The following is a 20,811-nucleotide window of genomic DNA, read 5'->3' on the forward strand; positions in this document are numbered from 1 at the left end:
TATTAGTAATTACAATAATTATAGATGGATGGTATTTTGAAATAATGCCCAATCCATGTTTCTTTCTCATTAATTTTTCCCCTTTGGTGGCCCTTCCATCACTATAACTATGCAAAGAAGCCAAGCCTTGATTTTCCAGAGATAGCAGATACCACCTAGAACCAAGTAACTAATGGCTCATCTTTGATTTTTAATGATTGCAAGGGTCAGACTTTCAAGAAAGCAGTGATATTTTATTACTTTTTGAGCAGCACTTTTGCATATCAAGAACCAAAGTTGGAAAGATCAACCAGAGAGTAGGAAGAATGAAGAGATGACTGAAAGAATTTATCACAAAGGAAGACTGACTATCTTTTAGCATTGGAAGAAAGGATCCGTGGGAGAGAGGAAGAAGGGGGCAAAAAGACAAATATTACACAGTCTTGGTTTGAGCCAACCTAGGGGTGTTGAAGGCGGCAGTTGGAAACAGACCAACAGGTTCTGGGGGGTCTGAGAACTTGAGGCTGAGGGTCCCTGCCTAGACAGATGCTGGGGATCCTGGAGGCCTCTGGGCTCTACTTGCCATGGCTGCAAGAGCTGTTCTGAGAGAAGAGACACCATCAGTGAGCCTCGTAAGCATAGCTCAGTCCTTCCTAGGGTGGAGAGGACAGCGGGATCCCTGGGCTCACACGGCTGGAGCACCAGTGGCTGTGAGGGTCTCAGGGTTGGCACTAGGTGGCTGCAGATTGCAGAGTCCTCAAAACAGGGGCTGCAAAGAGGTGCCAGCACAACATCCCCGAGACCATGCAACACGAGCCCCACCTGGGTAAAGTGCAAAGCAAGCCCTGTCCAACCACGGGGGGCACAGCAAGGACCAACAGATACTATAAGGACAAAATGTGCTTCCCAGAGCCATGAGCCTGTGTAAGTCCTTCCTAGCACTGAGTGGGGACTGTCTGGGGAAGAATAGAAGAAAGCTGGAGATCTTTTGAGAGGGGGAAAAATCCTGAAATGCTGAATAATTAAACACCCAAATGTGATGAGATTCCTGAGCTCCTGAAGGACAACAATGACCAAGAGACAGAGAAACCTAAAAATTGATAAGAACAAATGTTTTCAACTGCTGGCAGATGTGGGGAGGCATGGAACTAAAACAAATGTTCCCAAACTAGAGAAAATGATCTCTTCTGCACCTCTGAGCTTTGCAGTGAGTGCTTCGACCAAAACGTGGGACTATTAAGTAAAATAAAATGGCCGCTTGCATTGGGTATTTCTGGGAAGGATCCCTTTCCAAGAAAGGATTTTCCAGAAGATGGAAACAATTGACCTGCAGAGGCTTTCTGAGAAAATGGAAGGCACCCTACAAAACTGTGTATAAGCAATACCTTGTGATAAACCAGATTCGGTCCAGTAGAGCCAGCTTATCAGAATGGACAAGCCTACCATGGTAATAAATATATATCTGCTCCCCACTTTGTAAAAGTAATGTGGAAACTTAAAGTCAGCCAATCAGAACATTTCCTCTCCTTCTTCCACATTTGCCCTGTATGAACTTCCCCTTTCTGCTCCCTTCTTCTTTCTGAATGGGATGCTACCCAAGATTCAAGAATTGCTTGATAAAGCTGTGAGACTGCAAGAAAGTTTGCCTTTTAACACCCTATTACATGATTACTCTTAATGCATCAAATTAAGACATGGGTCACCAGAGGCATGAACGAAAAACACCCTGTGCTTTATAAAAGCCTCCTCTCCCTTGGCCCCCGACCCCAGCTAGGGTGCAGCTCAGCCACCCAGAGTCATTTCCACAGCCTGGTCACCAGATGGCGAAAGCGTCTTTTCCAGTTGCTCCTTCTCTAGTTCAAAAGACGAGGTTGTCGTGCCCCACTTAGAGGAAAATGATCAAGTTCCACTTCTATTTTAACAACCAAGTCCTGTTAGCTACTGGCCACCTGGAGCTGTGGCATTTCACAGCAGAAAGAAAACCCCGGGGGTGCTGCCTTCCAACTCCACATTTTTATCCAGGTGAAAAAGCACCCACGGGGCTGGGGAATGGCCAACTCGGGGGCAGAAGCTTGAACTTGAGTTGTGCTCCTACCACCATGCTACTGACATAAAATCTTTATTCAGAAGTCATCAGGTTCCACACACATCCTGAGACTTCACGTGGCATTGCCTACTTTTTTCAGGCTCTGCTTGTTGTCTGAAAGAAATCTGGAAGACAATATTCAGGTCACTGCTTTCTTTTCGACAATCACTGCTAACTAAACCTTTTCCCAATCCCACTTCAGGAACTTAACCTGAAACTGTCTAGTCAAAGTAGCCCAGGACATCTCAAGGCTCCATTTCCAAGCTGCAGAAACAGTGCAGTCCAACACCAATAACTGGGGGACACCTGTCTCACCTTCAACCCAACAGTGCAAGTCTCCCCAGGCTCTAAGTTCTAACACCCTGCCCTGGGAGATTCCACACACACTCTCTTCTATTTACTTCTAAGGTGAAAAGAATTTCATCCAAAAATCTCTCTCTTAGCTTCCAAGACAAGCAGCTACCCAGGAAGCAAAAGAAAGCCTCTGCTTCCTGCACCATTCAGAAAAGAATTTTTCTCCTTCTCTTTGCAATCCAGTCCCCTGTCAGAGAATGGATTTCCACATAAAGGTACTCAATTAAGAACTGTCCTCAGAAGTTGTCAGTTTCTGAGTCTTGGGAAGAAAATAAGGTCACATACCACATACCAGATTAACAGTACAACAGTCTGACAACCCCACATGAACACAGCTTTCTTCTCAGTGCCAAAGAATAACTTTTCCTTCTTTGTGGGTTAGCTAGAGGTGAGACAACATGTTCATCTGCTGAAGTCTTCAAATCCTCTTCTGAATAATTCCCTTAGATTAACACAGTTCATTTGGGAACGTGCTAAGTCAGTCAGAAGGCAAAAAACGAAAAAAAAAAAAGAAAAAAGTGCTGACAGTGTTCACAAGTAATATTTCATTTGGTGGCTAAAAGCTAAGAAGAAAATGAGGAAACCTGTCTTCCTCCTGGCTGAAGAGTCAGACCATTCCAGAACATTCTAGAAGTTCATCAATCTCAGCAACAGCAAAATGGGGGCTAGCTGCCTGCGCCTCCGTTTCTGCACTGAGGCAGACGTGTGCCCAGCTGAATCCTAGCACCACACCTCTACAGTCTCGCCTGCTGGGTGCACTGCTCGATAGAAGAGGAGCCAGCAAGGAGCTAGTGCACTGGGCTTAGGTCAGGGGGCGGCCTCCCCCCTCACACCTGGGAAGCATGGGTGATGGTAAGATTTCTGAAGGTATTTTTATAGACAATTTGCTCATTCATAGATTCCTAAAGCAAGTCCTTTAGTCTTAAGAGAAGGGGCATGATGCTAATGAGGTGGGACTACCTTACACAGGGCAGAATGGAAGGAGAGAAGGCCCTCTGATAAATTTATTTAAAAGATGAACCCCTATTCTTCTTAAGAAATGGGAACATTAAAACCCATTTGTTTTGGAATTGGAGTAAAGAATTAATGATAATTATCCCTTGGGAGAAGGAAAAAGGGACATTAGTTTTTACTTAATATATAAATAATTGAACTCAAACATCTTCCAAAGATTGGGTTTCTAAAAGGCAGGTGTGGCATGGGAATTGGTTTCTCCAGGGCCGCAATTCAAATTCTTTCAAGGCTCAGTCAAGTAAGAAAATGAGGAGGTGAACTAGGTGCTTAATAGGGAGTGGTGGGGACTATGGCAAACCAGAGAGAAACTTAAGACACTGAAACCAAGGCATATGCCTCTTCCTAACACACACAGACACACACAGACACACACACACACACACACACACACACACACACACACCAGAACAAAACAGATCAATGAGAAAGCCATGGGGTTCATTTTTTTCATTTTCATGGCACTGATTTGAGATGGCAGAAAAGCCATCACTTTAAGCAGGGGCCAATGAGGATAACTGCGGGGGTGGGTCAGTCTGCCTCTTGCCCAGAGTTGGCCGTGCTCCAGGTGGTGCTTACACTCCCATTTCTAAACTGTACCCACGTGCCTGCCCACCTGGACGCCAACTGAAGCCAGAGTACGGCTATCCTGTTAAACCTTTCTTTAGCGTGCATCAGCATCCATTTAACCAGAAAGCCTGGGGCCTCAGCCCAAGCCAGGAGCAGACCAGCCCTGCCAGCTCTCACCTCTGTCCCTACTCATCTCCTTGAAGCAAAACCTCTTCCAAAATATTCCAAAATGAGAGCAGGACACCACCAGCAGTTTCTCCAGTTAACGAAGTCCATTCCCATGTTGGTTTAAGCTGGGATGAAGAAAAAAGTGCAGCACTCACCCACACAGAAAGAATCTCTTTTCGCACTCTGTGTACGGACACAGCAGCCCTTGAAGAGCTGACCGTTCAGTTTTATCAGTCATCCCTCACTGTCACCCAGGAGCAAGTTCAACTTGTTTCTCGGCTTCTAGAGGACGCCGGGAGCACTGGGGTAAACTCAGCTGCACGTGGGGGCTTACCCTGAGCGGAAAGGCGGACGTTAGAGCCAGTTTATCCCCCAGGCCTCTGCCTCTGTGTGCCAGTCACAGGCCCCAGGAAACACACGGCCTTGTCAGATTCTTTTTCATTTACAGCCTCACACTCCTGACATTTTCACATGTGTGGCAAAGCTAAACTGCCAGCATGTCGACGCAAAGGCTCTCGGGGTAGTACTGTTCCACGTGAAAAGCTAACATCCTCCTGGATGCTGCAAACTTCCTGTACTACCAGCCCCGAGATGGAACTGTCACCATGTGAAGGGCGCTATGATCCTGACACATTAAAATGAATTAACATAGAAGAGAATGGTTTGCTTTATGATCATGACACATTAAAATGAATTAATATATAAGAGAAGGGCTCGCTTGAGTCTAATTTTAATTTATTTCATTTGTTTCCCAAGTCCTAAAACAAAAATACTAAAAATGCCCCTAGAAAAAAGCAAATTTGAAAGTAAAAATATAAATAAGAAATAACTAAAGCTTAACGAGGGAAATATAACTTAATGTAGCATGTTAACATAATAGGAAAGCAAAGATACAATACAGAAGGGCCAATCCGTTTGGTGTAGTTGAAGCTGAGATTTATATCTGAGCTTCCTAGTGGCCAAAGGGTAAATATATCCATGTAGGAAGGGGTGATGATATCACTTTTGTATGGTTTTGACCTTTATTAGAGGAAGGGCATTGTTGGGGACTGCATCACGTCCTCCACAAAAGACAAGTTCAAGTCCTAACCCCTCATCCTGTGGGTGTGAACTCATTTGTAAATAGGACCCCAGAAGTTGTCATTAGTTAAGGTGTTTTTAAACTGAATGAGAGTGGGAGTTAATCCGATATGACTGGAGTCCTTATAAGCAAAGGAAATTCAGATGCAGTCAGATAGGAGAAGCTAGAGAAGGAAAGAGCGTGCACCATGTGACAGAAGTAGAGAGGCATCTACAAGCCAAGGAACACCAAAAATAGCCTGCAAGCCACCACTAGAAGACAACAGAACCCAGAAGAAAGCATAGCCGGGAGACATCTTGATGTTGGACTTCTGGTCTACCAAACCATGAGACAGCAAATCCCTGTTGTTTAAGCCAACCAGTGTGTGATGTTTGTCATAGCAGCCCTGGCAACTGAGACACACACGAAAGTCTATAGCAAAGTAGAGCTTGGTGGCACTGGGAATGGGTACCCAAGGACAGCAGGAGGAACCTTAGAAAATTTTCATCTACTTCATGATTTTGCTTAAAGCTGAGCTTGTCCCCCAGAAATTTTTTTCTGAGAAGATTTAAAATTTTTATTTAAACACCTTTCCTGTTTTGTTTTGTTTTTTTTTTAAGTATGAATTTCCCAACTAAAAATTCAGTGCAAGACACACCAACTGTTGCAAGGCCCAAAAATATTTACTCCACCTCCAGCTCCCCATCACCACCCAGGAGACTCACTCAAGCCCAGCACTAACTGACATTTGTCGTGGGAGGCTTTTCTGCACATTGTAGGATGCTTAGCAGCATCTCTGGCCTCTACTCATTAGATGCCAGTAACATCTGCCTCCAGTTTCAACAACCAAAAATGCCTCTGAGAAGGCCAAAATTGTGCCCCTCACCCTGTTTCAGAACCATAGGTTTACAGTTTAGTAAGCAATAGGTTTTAATAGGTTTTATTTCATTCCTTCTTGACATTATAAATTTGCTTCTGAGATCATTTTTCTTCTTCCTGAATTCACTTTTTAGATTCAGTTTTTAAACTCTTTTAGTAAGTGCTTTTGGTGGTAAGCTGCTATTTTTGTTTATCTGAAAATAGCTTTAGTTCAGGCTCATTCCTGAAAGACAGTTTTGCTGGATATATGAATCAGATTAGCACATGTTTTCTCTTTGTCCTTCAAAGATATTCTACTGCTTTTTGTTTTCTACTCTTGATAGGATGTCAACCATCAGCCTAATTATTGTGACTTTGGAGGCAATATCTTTTCTCTCTGGTTGCTCTTAAAATTTTTCTTTTGCTTTTGGTGTTTTGAAGTTTCTTTATGAAATGTTTAGGTAAAGATATATTTTTATTTATCTCACTTGGGATCCAACTGGGATTTATTTGGAGAATAACTGTCTTTCATCTGCAATATCTCAGTATCTCTTCAATTCTCCCATACTCTCTATTGTCTCCTTATAGAACTGTAATCAGATGTATATTAAATCTCACTGTATCTTTCATGTATCAAAACTTCTCTTTATACTTTCTATCCACATGTCTGTGTTTCATACTGGCTATCACCTTCAAATCTGTCTGCTAGTTCACTAAATTCTCTAATGTGTATCTAAATCTGCTGTTAAACCCTTCATTTGAATATTAATTTCAACTATTGTATTATTCATTTATAGAAGTTCTATTTGATTCTTTTCCAAAGCTGGCTAATAGTTTGGATATACTTGTGTTCTTTACACATATACTTGATTCCAACATTAATTTTTTCATGCATATTAAATATGGTTATATTGTATCCCAATTTCTAGCTCTGATTCTGCCACTTTTGTTTCAGCTGGCTCTTAATCCTGATGCCCTTTTTCTCTTGTGTGCTTCATAATTTTATTTCAATGTCACATTTTTGTAAATCAATTTGTGCAGATTCTTTGAGGCCTGGTTGGAGAGTGCCATCCTCCTGGGTAGGTTTGCTTCTGCCAGACCTTGTGGGCACTGCCAACCCGGGACGACTTTATACAAAAATATTTCACTTGGGGTTTTCAGACCACACCGGGAAGCATGATTTTGGGTCCCACACCCATAAGAGGGCATGCATGCCCAAGACTGGGGAAACATTTATTTTTCCCTCTGCCCAGAGCTATGGTGTGGCTAGGCAAGTCTCCCTTACTATCCCTGCATAACAGGATCTTCAGAGACACTTAGCCTTATTATGTGGATTCTGTTAGAATTCTCTCCCCTCAGGGTCCTGGACTTTGCCACTTACCCTGGCTTAGCCATGAAAACCAAAGGTCCAAACTCCAGGGATCAGTGCATGCTCCCCAGACAGCCAGGTGTGATGGTTAAAGATCACTCTCTTTTGTTGATTGTAGATGCAATCTCAGCCATAGATGCAATCCCTTGAGTATAGATGCAAGTCCATCTGTGAAATACCTTCACAGTAACAATCAGGCCATAACTTGCTTGACCGAAGAATTGGACACCATAACCTAAATTTGACATATGAACTTAACCATCACACCTGGTGTATAGAAGACTGATAACCCACTTTTCAACAAAACCCATGGAAATCCTGGATATCATATAAAACACATCTTTTGAAAAGCACAGCTGATATGACAAGAAAATAAAGTAACTGAAATTAATTCCTACACACAAAACAACCAGGTTAAAGGAAGACTCCAGAGAGGTAAGTGAGCCTTGAAGTGGTGGCTGTTTGAGGAGCATGCACTGAAGATCCTGTTATGCAGGGATAATAAGGGAGACTTGCCTAGCCACACCATAGCTCTGGGCAGAGGGAAAAATAAATGTTTCCCCAGTCTTGGGCATGCATGCCCTCTTATGGGTGTGGGACCCAAAATCATGTTCCCTGTGTGGTCTGAAAACCCCAAGTGAAATATTTTTGAATAAAGTTGTCCCAGGTTGGCAGCGCCCACAAGGTCTGGCAGAAGCAAACCTACCCAGGAGGATGGCACTTTCCAACAGGTGTCAAAGAATCTGCACAAACTGATTTACAAAAATGTGACATTGAAATAAAATTATGAAGCACACAAGAGAAAAAGGGCATGAGGATTAAGAGCCAGCTGAAACAAAAGTGCCAGAATCAGAGCTAGAATGAGGGGAGTCTCCTCATCCAATCATATGGAGGTCTTAAAGTGAGCACCAAGGATTTCAGCAGTCAGAAAGAATTTCTGCCTTTTTATCAGCCAGCTTCTCCTGGGAATTGAACCTCACCTTCCTCAGAGTTCCCAGCTTGCGACCTGCCCCACAGAGTTCAAACTTGCCCATCCACAGTGTCACGTGAGCTGATTCCTATAGTAAATCTGTTTTTATATAGAAACAGAATATATGTATGTTCTCTCACAACTGGAAATACAGAACCACATGAGCCTTTTAATTTTCAATCCTGTCCTTTTCCACAGGCCCAAAGCCCCCGAGGGAACTCAGAGGGCTGTGGACAGATGCCTGACATCATTCTTTTCCTCAGATCCAAAAGGCAGTCTAGGGCCTGGCTGCATCCCAGTACCTGACAGAAATAGAACGAGGAGTGAATCCAGCTGGCAAGATCTCAGCCTTGGAACAGATAAGCAGCAAGAAGCTTTTCCAGCTACATGCTCAGAAATGTACTGTGAAGGATGGTTACAGGGTATGTAGGTTTGGGTGGAAAACTACATCATTTACTCCAACTTACAAATTCTATATTTGAGACAAACCCTTGTCTCTTCCTGAGAACATCTGCCGCCAGACTCTGTCATCTACAAACAAACCAACAGAAGATTGGTGGCTCCAGCTTGTCACTCCCAGAGCCCTGCCATGCTCACTACAACGCACTGCACACTGCACTGTCACTGCCTGTTTGCCAAGGAATACAGTCTGTTTCTCTGGGCATCTCCAGTATCTATCCCAAGGTGGCATATAGTAGCTGCTAAACTATTTTTGAATAAATAAAGGCAAGAATGAGTTCTCTGTTGGGACTAATCAGATTTGGAGATACCATCTGAGAATGAAACACTTCATGGAACGACACAGCTATAAGCCATGATGAGAAAGTCTACAGGCAGTCCTCCAAAGGACCACAAAACCTCCTCTGGGGTAGTCATCTCACCTTCCAGAAGATGCACACTCTCTCAAACTCATCCTGGATTCTATGCTAACTAGGCTTATTTTGTTTGGATCAGAGGTTTTTGGGTTAAAGGCGCTTTTGCACAGATCTCATTTCTTCTTAAAATATGAGACATAAGCAGGACACTACCCAACCTTTACCACCAGAAAATGAGGAAGCTCTGAAATTTGCCAGGAGGACACAAGGATGAAATAGAACATGGATTCATGCTGATGTCTTTTGACTACAAGTACCCTTGAATAATGAGTGCAAGGCTTGGTAGCTGAGCCCTGGATTGCTAAATCACATCTGATTCCAGCTGGCTGGCTGATGTTGAAGGCGGCAGATTTTCTAAGGTTAATTTCACCTCTGAAAGAGGGGGTGTGACAGAGGGGCATTCCAAAGTCCCATGTCTACAGAACCATGGGTGAATCGTGTGCCGGGTGGGGATGAGGTAAGCCGGAGGGCAAATACCTTTTTGAAGAGGCAGCCCCCACTCAGCTTGGGTTACTCTCTGGGAATGTGGACCCTGAGCTGCCAAATCACCCCATTTTCATGAGAAATTGGCAGTCTGGGTATTTATATGAAAGTCTTGTTTTTAAAATACTGACACTAGTCAAACAAATGTCTTACTTGCAGCCAACCAAAGAGAACACCTCCTCAGGCCAGATTTGGCTCCGGTGCCACGGTGGGCCTGATAATCTCTAAATTCCTGCCCACCTCTTGCAATCTAATGTTCTCTATTTTCAACCGCTGCTCACTGGACTCCCCCCTTGCCCTCAGGGAGCTCCTGGGATTAAATACTTCTTGATACATGGCAACTCCAGATTCTACATTTTGAAGGGCACAAACATTTACTTTGTCCTAGATGGCTGGAGTCAGAGATAACATAAATCTACAAACATAAGTGCTTAATCAAGCTGATCAAGCATTTATTGGGCAACAATGTGTGCCACCTGCTCCAGGTCTGTGTAAGCTTTCCTTTCTCTGCTCCACTACCTTAAATTCACAAAATACATACTTCATTATCATATATGTCATGACGATACTGTGGTATGCTGAGAAGTGCATGATTTTTACAGTCCCACATATTAGGACTTAGATGCTAGGCTCTATTTATTAGCACTATGACCTTGAACAAGTTACCTTTTTTGAACCTTAATTTTCTCTCCTTTAAAATAAAGAGAATACCATCAACTCATCAGTCTGCTGTGCAAATTATAGAAAGAGGCATTAGAAATACAAACGCTGGATAAATACCTGTTCCCTTCTTCCCATTATAAAAGACCAATCATTTATGGTACTAATACCATCATACTTACAATTCAATATCGTGTGGAATACGTAGAAAAGCAGTCTTTAAAGATGTGTTTTCCCCACCCTGGTTATGGACACATCTGGAAGGTCCAGAGAAACCAGGTAGACACTTTTATTTTATTCTTATAGTTGTTGATGTTTAAATGGCTTTAGAAAGAAAGGCGGGAACTGAAGAGTCCAGAATCTGTAAATTCTTACCCAGAACCAAAACAAACTCAGAGGCAGCAAGAGCACAGGCACTTAACACACACACACACACACACACACACACACACACACACACAGCCATAAGCTTTTCACAGATTGATTCATTTTACTTTGCAAAGGCAGATAATCATAGTATTGCTTGCAGTTAAATAGCATCAGTCAAAAGAATATAAATATCATTAGACTGACAAATATGAATAATCAGCTCTTTTTCTTTACTGGCACTTTCTCTTAATTGTAACAGAGATCTATTTAGACAGAGCTTTTGATTTCAATTTCACCTGGGAATTTTTTTTCAGTAATCACATTCTAGAAATGAAATCTCACAGCGGGGTTCATTGCAAGCCAGAGAGTGAAGCCAGAGGAGAAGATTTGGTTGAACTCAGTGGTCCCAAACCATCTCACCTGCAAGTACCCCTTACAGGTGTGTCTACCTCAACGGTACTCACACTTTGAAAGAGTCTAGCAAGCAGAACTTACTAACAATTCATTTTCTCATTTTCTGCAACGACATATAATTGCCAATCAGAGCTCCTGATCAGCTGTGAAAACCAGTGTTGATGCATGGAGCTTATATCATTCCAACTGAAAGCAAAGAAAGGTGAAGTTCCAGTTATCCTCTATGACCTTATCTCTGGATATCACATAAATTCTATTAGGTTCTATAAAACAGTAACACAAGCATGCCAACTCCCACTTCTACCCCCACAGGACCAGGATTCCCTTGATGGGAGTAACTTATTTTGTTGCTGAAAACGGTATCGTTTTTTAAATATGAATTTCCAATTTGATTTGCTGCTGACCTGTATGGTAGAGCAGGGGCACATAAAACTCAGAAATTTAACACTGTTCAACAGTGCTCCTCATAGTTACCTTCCAGTTATCAATGCCAGAAGGCTCCATTAGCATGAGTGTACCATTTTGTATATATTATGTCCCCCAGAAAAAGCCATGTTCTTTGATGCAATCTTGTGGGGGCAGACATATTAGTGGGAATTAAGTTGGAATGTTTGGATTAGGTTGTTTCCATGGAAATGTGCCCCACCCAACTCTGGGTGATAACTCTGATTGGATAGTTTCTGTGGAGGTGTGGTCCCATCCATTCAGCATGGGTCTTGATTAGTTTACTGGCACACTATATAAGCTCAGACAGAAGGAGAAGGTTTGCTACAGTCAAGAGGGACACTTTGAATAATGCACAGGACCTGAGAGAGTAGCTGCAGCTGAGAGACAGTTTGAAGACGGCTACTGAAAGCAGATTTTGCTCCAGAGAAGTCAAGAGAGGAAAAATGCCCCAAGAGCAACTAAGAGTGACATTTTTGTGGAACTGCAGCCTGGAGAGGAACATCCTGGGAGAAAGCCATTTTGAACCCAGAACTCTGGAGCAGACGCCAGCCACGTGCCTTCCCAGCTAACAGAGGTTTTCTGGACACCATTGGCCATCTTCCAGTGAATTTACCCGATCGTTGATGCATTACCTTGAACACTTTAGGGCCTTAAGACTGTAACTTTGTAACCAAATAAACCCCCTTTTATAAAAGCCAGTCCTTTTCTCGTGTTTTGCATTCTGGAAGCATTAGCAAACTAGAACAATGAGTATTACAAAAACTCCTAACGGGGCTCTCAGAATGGAATAGACACAGAATCAGAATGTTCTAGGTGGGCCACTTAATGATGTTTGCTTGGCACTTAGTTCATCACCAAGCACCCTGAGCCTTCTTTATAAACTCTTTTTTCCTAATCATACTTGCTAGGATATCCTTTCACCCACCACATTTCTTAGTAATCCTTGTCTCATCTTTACGAGGACAGTCCGGTCAGTCACACACTGGGAAAAACAGAGCAGATGAAAATGCCCTATATTTATTTTAAAAAAATATGCCCATAGACAGGCTTCCTTATTCAAAGTTGAATGCCTGCTGGTGTAAGTTGATGAGCAAGACAACTAGCATAATTTGGGAGGCAACAGAGAAAGTTCTACCATTAACTATGTTCTTATTTGGATATACAAATTAAGTTGCAAACATCCCTGGAAGAATGAGGATATTACTCTATTTTTATCAGCAAGTTCATGGTATTTCATTGGCTCAGGGCGATCTTTTACCGAAAGCTGGCCGAGGTCAACCAGGCTGTAAGAAATGGGAGTTCTGATGGGGTGCATGGAGAGAAGAGGAAGGGTAGGTTTGGAGTATGGAGAAAATTGGGCAGAAAAGGCAGCAAATATTCCAGTGCCCAGGGAAAAAGAAGCACAGGGAGACAGGGAGAAGCTCTCTGGGGCCACAACCTTCTCTGCTGGAGCCAAGCTGCCCTGTACATCCCAGAACAAGGCAGAATCTGCCATTTTATCTGCTTCTCATTTCAAACACCCATTATGAGTCCCCAGCCTCCATCAGTAATTTCCTCTCCCTCGGGATGTAGAAAATATTGACAGTCTCAAAAAGGAATGAAATGCCAGAGCACGGGAAGACTGTTTAAGGGACCAGTGCCTCACTGGTACACCACCCTGGATCTGTGTTGATGTTTTCCACCTGCTTCCTTGCTACAGTACGCGGTGTTCCAAGCATGGCCCTGTTGTACTACAATCACCATTTGAATTGCATTTTCTTCAGGTAAGTCCAAAGCACTTCAGACAGAAAACACTTTCCTCTTTCATTTTCCATACACTTCGTGCTATGCAAACTGCAGACCACAATTTTTCTCTCTCTGAAACCCAGCATTCTTGGAGCAAGCATTTTAACCACCTCTGTGTCCTGGCCCTCAGCATCACAACAAATTCCCATTATTACCACCCACAAACCTCCTGGACTCATAGATGACCCTATACCTTTCTGCATTTATCATTCTAACACACACCCCCACCCCAATGTAGTGTTGGGTCCTGTTTTGCACATTGATGGAAACAAAAATAAAGATATTGCACAAAGTTACACAAAATTAGGGGAATGCCCACAAATTTCCCAGACACTAACAGGAATGTACAAACATGATAAATGCAATAAAATCTTCCTGTAGCTGCACATATTTTATGAAGACATATAATTAAAATTTGAAACAACTCTGCAACTTACTGCATGTGTGCATCCTAGCATCTGAGAACGACTGAATGAAAGTTAAGAATGAAATGCCATTTGAAGATGAAAGATGTTCTTAACATGCTAAAAACAGCAATACTAGTATTTTCATTCTTTCCAGGACTGTAATATTTCCAGTTTCCCCTTTATTATTATCATCTCCCATCTACAGAATTTGACTACACGTTCTACCTATTGAGGACAAGTTTTGGAAACAGGAATCAAACCCCAAGGCAGCTTCATGGCTTAGGCTTCCTGCACTTGGTAATGAATTACTAAAATGGAAGTCTGAATTCCTTCCCCTCCCTGCCACAAATATATTGTGTGATCTCTGGTGGATTAATGACCACTCCATGATATGTGTGTGCTTTTTAGATAAAAGTGCTAATAATTCCTCCACCTACCTCATGAGCCAGTTCTAAGAAATGACTTATGAAACCAAACAGAACACACAACACACGCTATTAATTCAAAACCAACTGTTTATCTTTGGCCTTCTAACAGTTAGATTTTCTTACCTATAAAAGAGAATTGTTTTAGGGGGCCCACATCTGCAGCCCTATCCCAGCAAAAATGGGAGGCCCCTCCTGCGGGCTTTTGAACACCCCCTGCACCTCTGCCCGGGCGCCTCAGTCTGCTCACCTTAGCCCGGGCTCTTTCTGTGCTGCAATAAAAACTCCTGGAAAGGTATCCGCTCAGCTCCCCATTAAACAGGAATCATTTTGAGGATAGGGTTCCTGTCTTAGTATCGCCAGGGTTTGGTTCTTTTGAGATCTTCACCCAAGTTTTCTGTTTCTCCAAAAGGCTGGACTGAAGAACCATATCCAGACACCCTAGGCATGCCTGTAGCTCTAACCTGGGAATCAGCTTGGATGAGTCTTCCAGGCTACCTGGCCCAACTCCCTTATCTTACAGATGAGAAAAGTAGAAACCCAGAGCAACGTGGCCGGGTTTAGCTCACGCAGCTGATTAGTGGAAAGCCAGAATGGAAACCCACGTTCCTTGACTCAATCCCAGCGCTCATCTCGCACTCTGTACATGACCTATAAATCTGTCCTTCCTGGCTTTATATTCCTGCCACATTTGGTAATTCTGCCCTACAACTCACTATTAAGTGTCCATCACATGCTGGGCCCTATATAGGATCAGCAGACCTCAGAAGCCTGTGCTTTGTGGGATCCCAGAGTGTCCCTCTCATGCTCAGCTTTTGGGGTCTGTGAGTTCCCAGGACGCCCCCTGCAGGTTGGAGAAGGAAATTTCTGGCATGCAATTCATTGAGCCAAGTCCAGACAGGCCCCTTGGGGGGTTTGAAATGGTTGAATGTCTGGGTGGTTCTCCCTCAACCTCACTAGTGAAGGGGAAAGACCTTCAGATTTCACCCCCATTTGGTATGCTTGGCTCCCCATAGCAACTCCAGGCAAATCCATGGGGCTGGGTCTTTGTTTCTCTGGAACAGAACTGCTTAGTTTGAGGCATTCATCAGTGTGTTGCCTTAAGCAAATTATTTAAGTATTTAAGTATTCTGCATCTCAGTTTCCTCCTCTCCAAAAAAAAAAAACAAAAAAAAAAAACGGAGATAACAAATAAAACCTACCATATAACAGGGTTGAGGTTTGACTAAAGTTAATACCTGTGAAAAACCTCACTTGATAAGTAGGCATTCAAGAGAACGCAGTTGTATTAATACTGTTACCACTACTCAACCAAAATAAATTTTAGCCATAAACCAGACTTCTCTGTCCTCCACTATGTTTTGCCACCCAATAAGCAAAGTGTTTTCCTTTTCTTTTAATTTTTTTAGAACATTTGCATGAGATCCTGAACACATAATCGAGGAAACGGCTTATTTATATGAATTAGTCCCCCTTAATTAGCTATTAGCTGAGGAACATGTCCCAAATGGCATGGTTAATTATCCTGTGTTTGAAAACAGGTTGAGCATTTCAGCAGCTAACACTTTTAGGAGCAGTAAATGAATGGTAAAGGTTCAGCCCATGAGTGTTGAGGCAGTTCCCTTCCGTGCCCTGGACTTCATTCTAATGAAACCCTTTTATAGCGAATATCAACGGAGTTAATATGGATAAGCCACGTCGTTTTGAAAGATTACCACTGCACTGCAAAAGGGAGGTCATGTCGAAGGGACGCGAGCCCAGCGCTCTCCAGCTCTGAGAACTGAAGAGCGCCTCTTCTTCAAAGTGGGGGTAAATAAATATATCTGTTCCAGCCCGCCCTTGCATGTGCCAAACTCGCCCGGCTGGCGCTTGCCTCTTACCACGAACTCCTCCAGAGTCTGGTAGGTCTTGCCCCGGAATTCGCAGTAGTTCTTTCTCTCCTTGCACTGCGGGCAGCACTGGCTCGTGTCGACGTGGATGCAGCGCGGGTGCAGCCGGGGACATTCGGGCTGCGCGCACAGCGGCCCCTCCTCGGTGCACAGGCACGGGCAGGCCGACGGGCCCGGCGCGAACTTCTCCCCAATCGCGTAGACGAAGCCGCTCTCGTCTACGCAGCCCTTGCCGCGGTAGTCCGGGTATGCGTACTCCTCCGGCGGCTCCGGAGTGGGCGCTGGGTCCGCGCCGGCTGCGTCCTGGGCGGCGGCGGCGGCGGCCGCAGGCTCCGCCTGCGGGCTGTCCCCGCGGGGTCGCACCTGCAGGTCCCCGGCCTTGGCGCCCCCGCCCTGGGCAGCCCAGGCCTGCTTCTGTTTGCTCCACGCCTCCCTGCCGGCGAGCCCACGGCCGCCCTTGCTCTTCCAGTCCCGGCCGCTGCCGCCCTCGTCCCTGGCGGGGCGCCCGAGCTCGCTCACCCGCCCCGGCCCGTCCCGAGACGCGTGCTCGCGCTTCTCTTGGCCAGGCTGCTCCGGCGCCTGGGCCAGCTTCTCCAGGGGGATGCTCGGACTGCACAGAGCCACCATCAGGCAGCAGGTGACCAGGAGGGAACTGGAGAGCGCGCCAACTGCCATCGCAGTGGAGCTGGGCATCCCCTACCACGTCCCGGCGGGCGGGCGGGCGGGGAGCGCGGCCGAGGGGCGAGTCGCATTCACGGCCCGGGGGCGCGCCGCCGCCAGCCGGGAGCCGCGGTCCCTGCGGAGAGAACAGCAGCACAACTGAGCCCCGAAGCCCGCGCACACCCGGGCCCAAAGAAGCCCCCTCCCCGGCCCGGCGCTGCCCCGGCTCTGGTTTAAAGATCTGGACACCTGGGGTTGCAGGGGAAGGGGGGCGGGGGGAGCGCGAAAACGCCCATGGTGGATCGCACAGCCAGTATTCTTAGACATTCAAAAATTGTGGATGAGTACACAGAAGCGAAGTCCAAGAAAACCTGCCACCAGTGTTTCTTATATAGTCATCATCATTATTTTACACGGTCAAGGGCGGCTTGCGAAGCCGTGGGCAATGCAAACCGGCAGGGGCTACCCAAGAAGCTCCCGTAAGAACCATGAAATGACACATGGGGTCCCTTCCTAGTTCTGGCCACTGTCTCTCCCAAAGATTATTAAACTGAGAAATCTGCAGTAGAGTTAGAGATGGAGCCAATGTGCAGGAAAATAGGAAAGCCTACCTCGCTTGCCTTAGGAGTTTATGTTGGAAAAAAGAGAGGGGGTGCAAAGCTTCTCCTCGGACCCCGTGAGTCATTTCCACCAACTTTTTAAATGTTTCTTGCCAGGAAACAAGAGGCTCCCTGTCCGAATCCCTCTCCCGGATTCCTATGCCCGGGAGATTGCGCTGGCGGTTCCCTGGGCGTCCAGGTCGGGGACCCGGGAGAACTGGGCTCCCCCATCCGTCACCCGCTCCCCGCCTTCTCTCAGTGATTCTGTCTCAGGAATCCCGGGCAATGATGCGAGAACCCCGAGCCGGCCGCAGCGCTCAGGCTTGGAGTTGCTTTTACCTGGGAGGGGGTCGTGGCTGTGGGGGAGACGTGCCCAGAGCAGCACTCAGGCGTGCGGTGGGGGAGGCTGGGGCTCGAGGGCGGAGGATGCGGACAGCCCCGCACACTCTCCGGATCTCGACAAGCCCTTCTGGATCCCAAAGTTTCTGTCGCCCAAAGGGGCCTTGAGAGCAGGAGACGCCGCAGGGCGCCGGCTATCTAGGCTCTCCTGGGTTCAAAATGTTTTTATATTTGGCGCCCTCCAAGGCTTCTCTGTCCCCCCACCCTCCACCCCCATTAGGGTCGGGACATCCCTGTCCTCTGCCAATCCCTAGACTCAGCCCAGCGGGCCTCAGCCCCGGGAAAATTCACCCTTATTTAAAAACTTAGGGCGGGGGTTCCCTCGGGAGCAGATGGGCGGCGGCCCAGGACGGACACCCCACATGCACCCTCACTTTTGCAGGTGTGCACCCAGCCTACGTACATGAGCGCAGAGCGCGGGCGGGACGTCGGGATCCAGGCGGACGCGGGCACAGCAGCGGCGGGCGCGGCCCCAGGGCACGGCTGTCCATCCTCCGGCCGGGGCGGGGACCCGCGCGGTGCAGAACGCGGGGAACGCAGCCCCACCTGCGCGCTCCGCCCGGCGCGTGCACCGGACTAGGGCGTCTCCGGGGGCTTTCTCATCCCGCCTGTAGCCGTGGGTCCGCTCGGCGCAAACTCGCTTCTGTGCCCGCGCCGCCCTCGGCCGCTCCTCCCTGGGTCTCCGGCCACCAAGCGGTCCCTGGGAGCCACCCTGGGCCCCGCGTGGCTCCTCTCCGCGGGCGAGCAGACGGGCGCGGCCAGGGGGTTCCGGGAGCTCTCCAGCCCAGGCAGCCGAAATCCCCGGGCGGCCGCTGCGCGTCAGAGGGAGAGGAGATGCCCGGAGCGCGGCCGGCGGGCGAGTGGGACCTGGAGGCTGGCGTGGAAGCTGGCGCGCCGCCTCCCCCGCTCCTCCCGCCGCAGCCGCCGCACCGCCTCCTCCCGGCTCGCACCCCGGCTCCCTCCTCTGCTGCCCCCGCTCGGAAGGCGTCGCCGGGTCGGCTCGGCGCTGTCCGCCCCTCCCCACCCTCCCCGCGCTTGGAGGACCTCCCGCTGCGCTCGCTCCTCTTCCTGGCCGCTCAGCCCACCTGTCAGCCTCGCGCACGAACGCTTCCCCACCTCCAGGACCGGCCGCGAGCTCGGCCGGGGCTGCCATTCTCCTGCCTTGTCACTCACTCTCCGCTGGACCTTTCATCTTGGCTTTTTTTTCTTTTCTTTTCTTTAATTTCTTGCTTCCTAATTGGCCCGCTCTGGCTTTCCTCTCTGTGGATGGCTTGGCTTTGCCACTGTTGGAAAAGCTGAACCAAACTGTTCAATTTGGAATTCGAAGGCTGTGTTAGTTTCGCAGACTGTTGGAAGCTTCTTTCCTCTTTACATTCAGAAACCCAGGAGTAGAAACGTGTAAGAGTAAGAAACTAAAAAAAAGAAAAGAAAATCCAAACAGCATGTTTTCCCAATCTGCGGATCTCTCTCTCTCTCCACCCCTCCCTCTACCTCCCTTTTCCGGCCCCCTCTCTCTTCTGCCACAGATAGAAATGTTTTTGGTTCACTTTTCTGAAACACTAAACCATTAAGCAGAGGTAGCCTGTATGGTTCCGATTTTTTTTTTCCTTAGATTTTGGTCAATCAATTTGGTGTTTTTCCTGGATAAAAGAGAAAGGGTCAACAGTATGTGCTCGAATTAACCTCAAAAATGACATTTTTATAGAAATGTCCATTTCCAGGGCGGTGATTCCTCTTCGTGTCATCCTAGAATCTCTGAAAAATACTCATGTGTAAGCACATGGCCTGGGAAGTCAGGACCCCAGGCCCTGGGGGAAGGCGGACCATTTGGGGCAAATTCCTCTTCTCCCCAACCTTTTTATACTAGGTTTAAGTGAAGTGCCTAGAAAGGGCAGGGGAGCCCCAGAAAGCCCAGGGAAGAAGCTGCCTCCCCTTTCTACAATAAAGCAGGGGTTGGGTGGAGGGTTTCTATGTCCAGGATGTTTTCTTCTCCCTTTTTTTTTTTTTTTTTTTTTTTTTTTTTTGCCCTGGAGGGTTTGCACTCTGCTGCCTTTGCAAACCACACTCTTTTTTCTTCTTGACACCACAAACCAGGAGAAGGTCACATTTGCCTGTGGGATGGAGCCTCTGGGAGCCTGCTTGTCCAGTACTTTCCTGCTTTTCACTGTATGCTCTAATTAGTTATGGCTTCTGTGTCTTTATAGTGCCTATAGCACAGATGTCACATATGCTACAATGTACCAACATAAAAATGTGACTTTGGGGTGTGGTCATATATAATGTGAAAAATGATCCTCCCTGGAGTAAATTATGATATACTCCACCGCTTTCATAGAATTGAGGCATTTGAGGTTAGTTTATAGTTTTTGATACCTACCACATTTGTCAGTTAATTCTTTTCCTGTCATGAAACATGCTTGTGTTGCTTATCTCAATAAACACTGCATGTGGTTACAGGGTGTAGCCCCAAATAAAGGTGACTAACAGGTATAAAGTTATAATAGTATGCATGAAAGTTTCCATTTCTAATGGAAAAATTGATTGGGGGTCCTAAGCAGGGAATGAGAATGCCTCTTTATTAATCCCACTGCAATCGCAGGCTCAGTTTATTCAGAAACTCTTTGTCCCTGCCTCCTGGCCACGGTAGGAAATGTGACTATGAAACAGTTGAACTTATGAGAAGAGGGCTGAGAAAACCAGGAACTAATTATGCTTCCAGGTGTTCAAACCACTTTATTCTGTCAGATACTCTCAGAAGTGGTGTGATAGGGCAGAGGAGATTAAGGGGGAAAGTGATTGCCGAAGAATTTCGGTCCTGCTTCTGCGTGAAGAAAAAGACTAGCTGAGTAATTCAAGGAAATATAGGGGACTTTGCAGGCATCAAAGGCGTTTATGATTTATTACCCAATTTTAGTGATCTTTCTCTTTCTTTCCCTCCCTCTCCCTCTCTCCCACCTCCTCCTTCCTTCTCCCT

At 46.3% G+C, this 20,811-nt stretch overlaps 1 protein-coding gene across 1 annotated transcript in view; it reads right to left on the minus strand.

Annotated features, from left to right (window-relative positions):
* The window catches only part of VWC2 (von Willebrand factor C domain containing 2), a 132,289-nt gene extending 115,417 nt beyond the window's left edge, over positions 1-16,872 (minus strand). Inside the window, exon 1 of the mRNA XM_037837575.1 lies at positions 16,171-16,872. Coding sequence (XP_037693503.1) covers positions 16,171-16,872 — 702 coding nt within the window. The remainder of the gene's footprint in view (positions 1-16,170) is intronic.
* Between the last annotated feature and the right edge of the window lie 3,939 nt (positions 16,873-20,811).

This window comes from Choloepus didactylus, chromosome 5 (genome assembly GCF_015220235.1).
Source record: "Choloepus didactylus isolate mChoDid1 chromosome 5, mChoDid1.pri, whole genome shotgun sequence".
NCBI classification, from domain to species: Eukaryota; Metazoa; Chordata; class Mammalia; order Pilosa; family Megalonychidae; genus Choloepus; species Choloepus didactylus.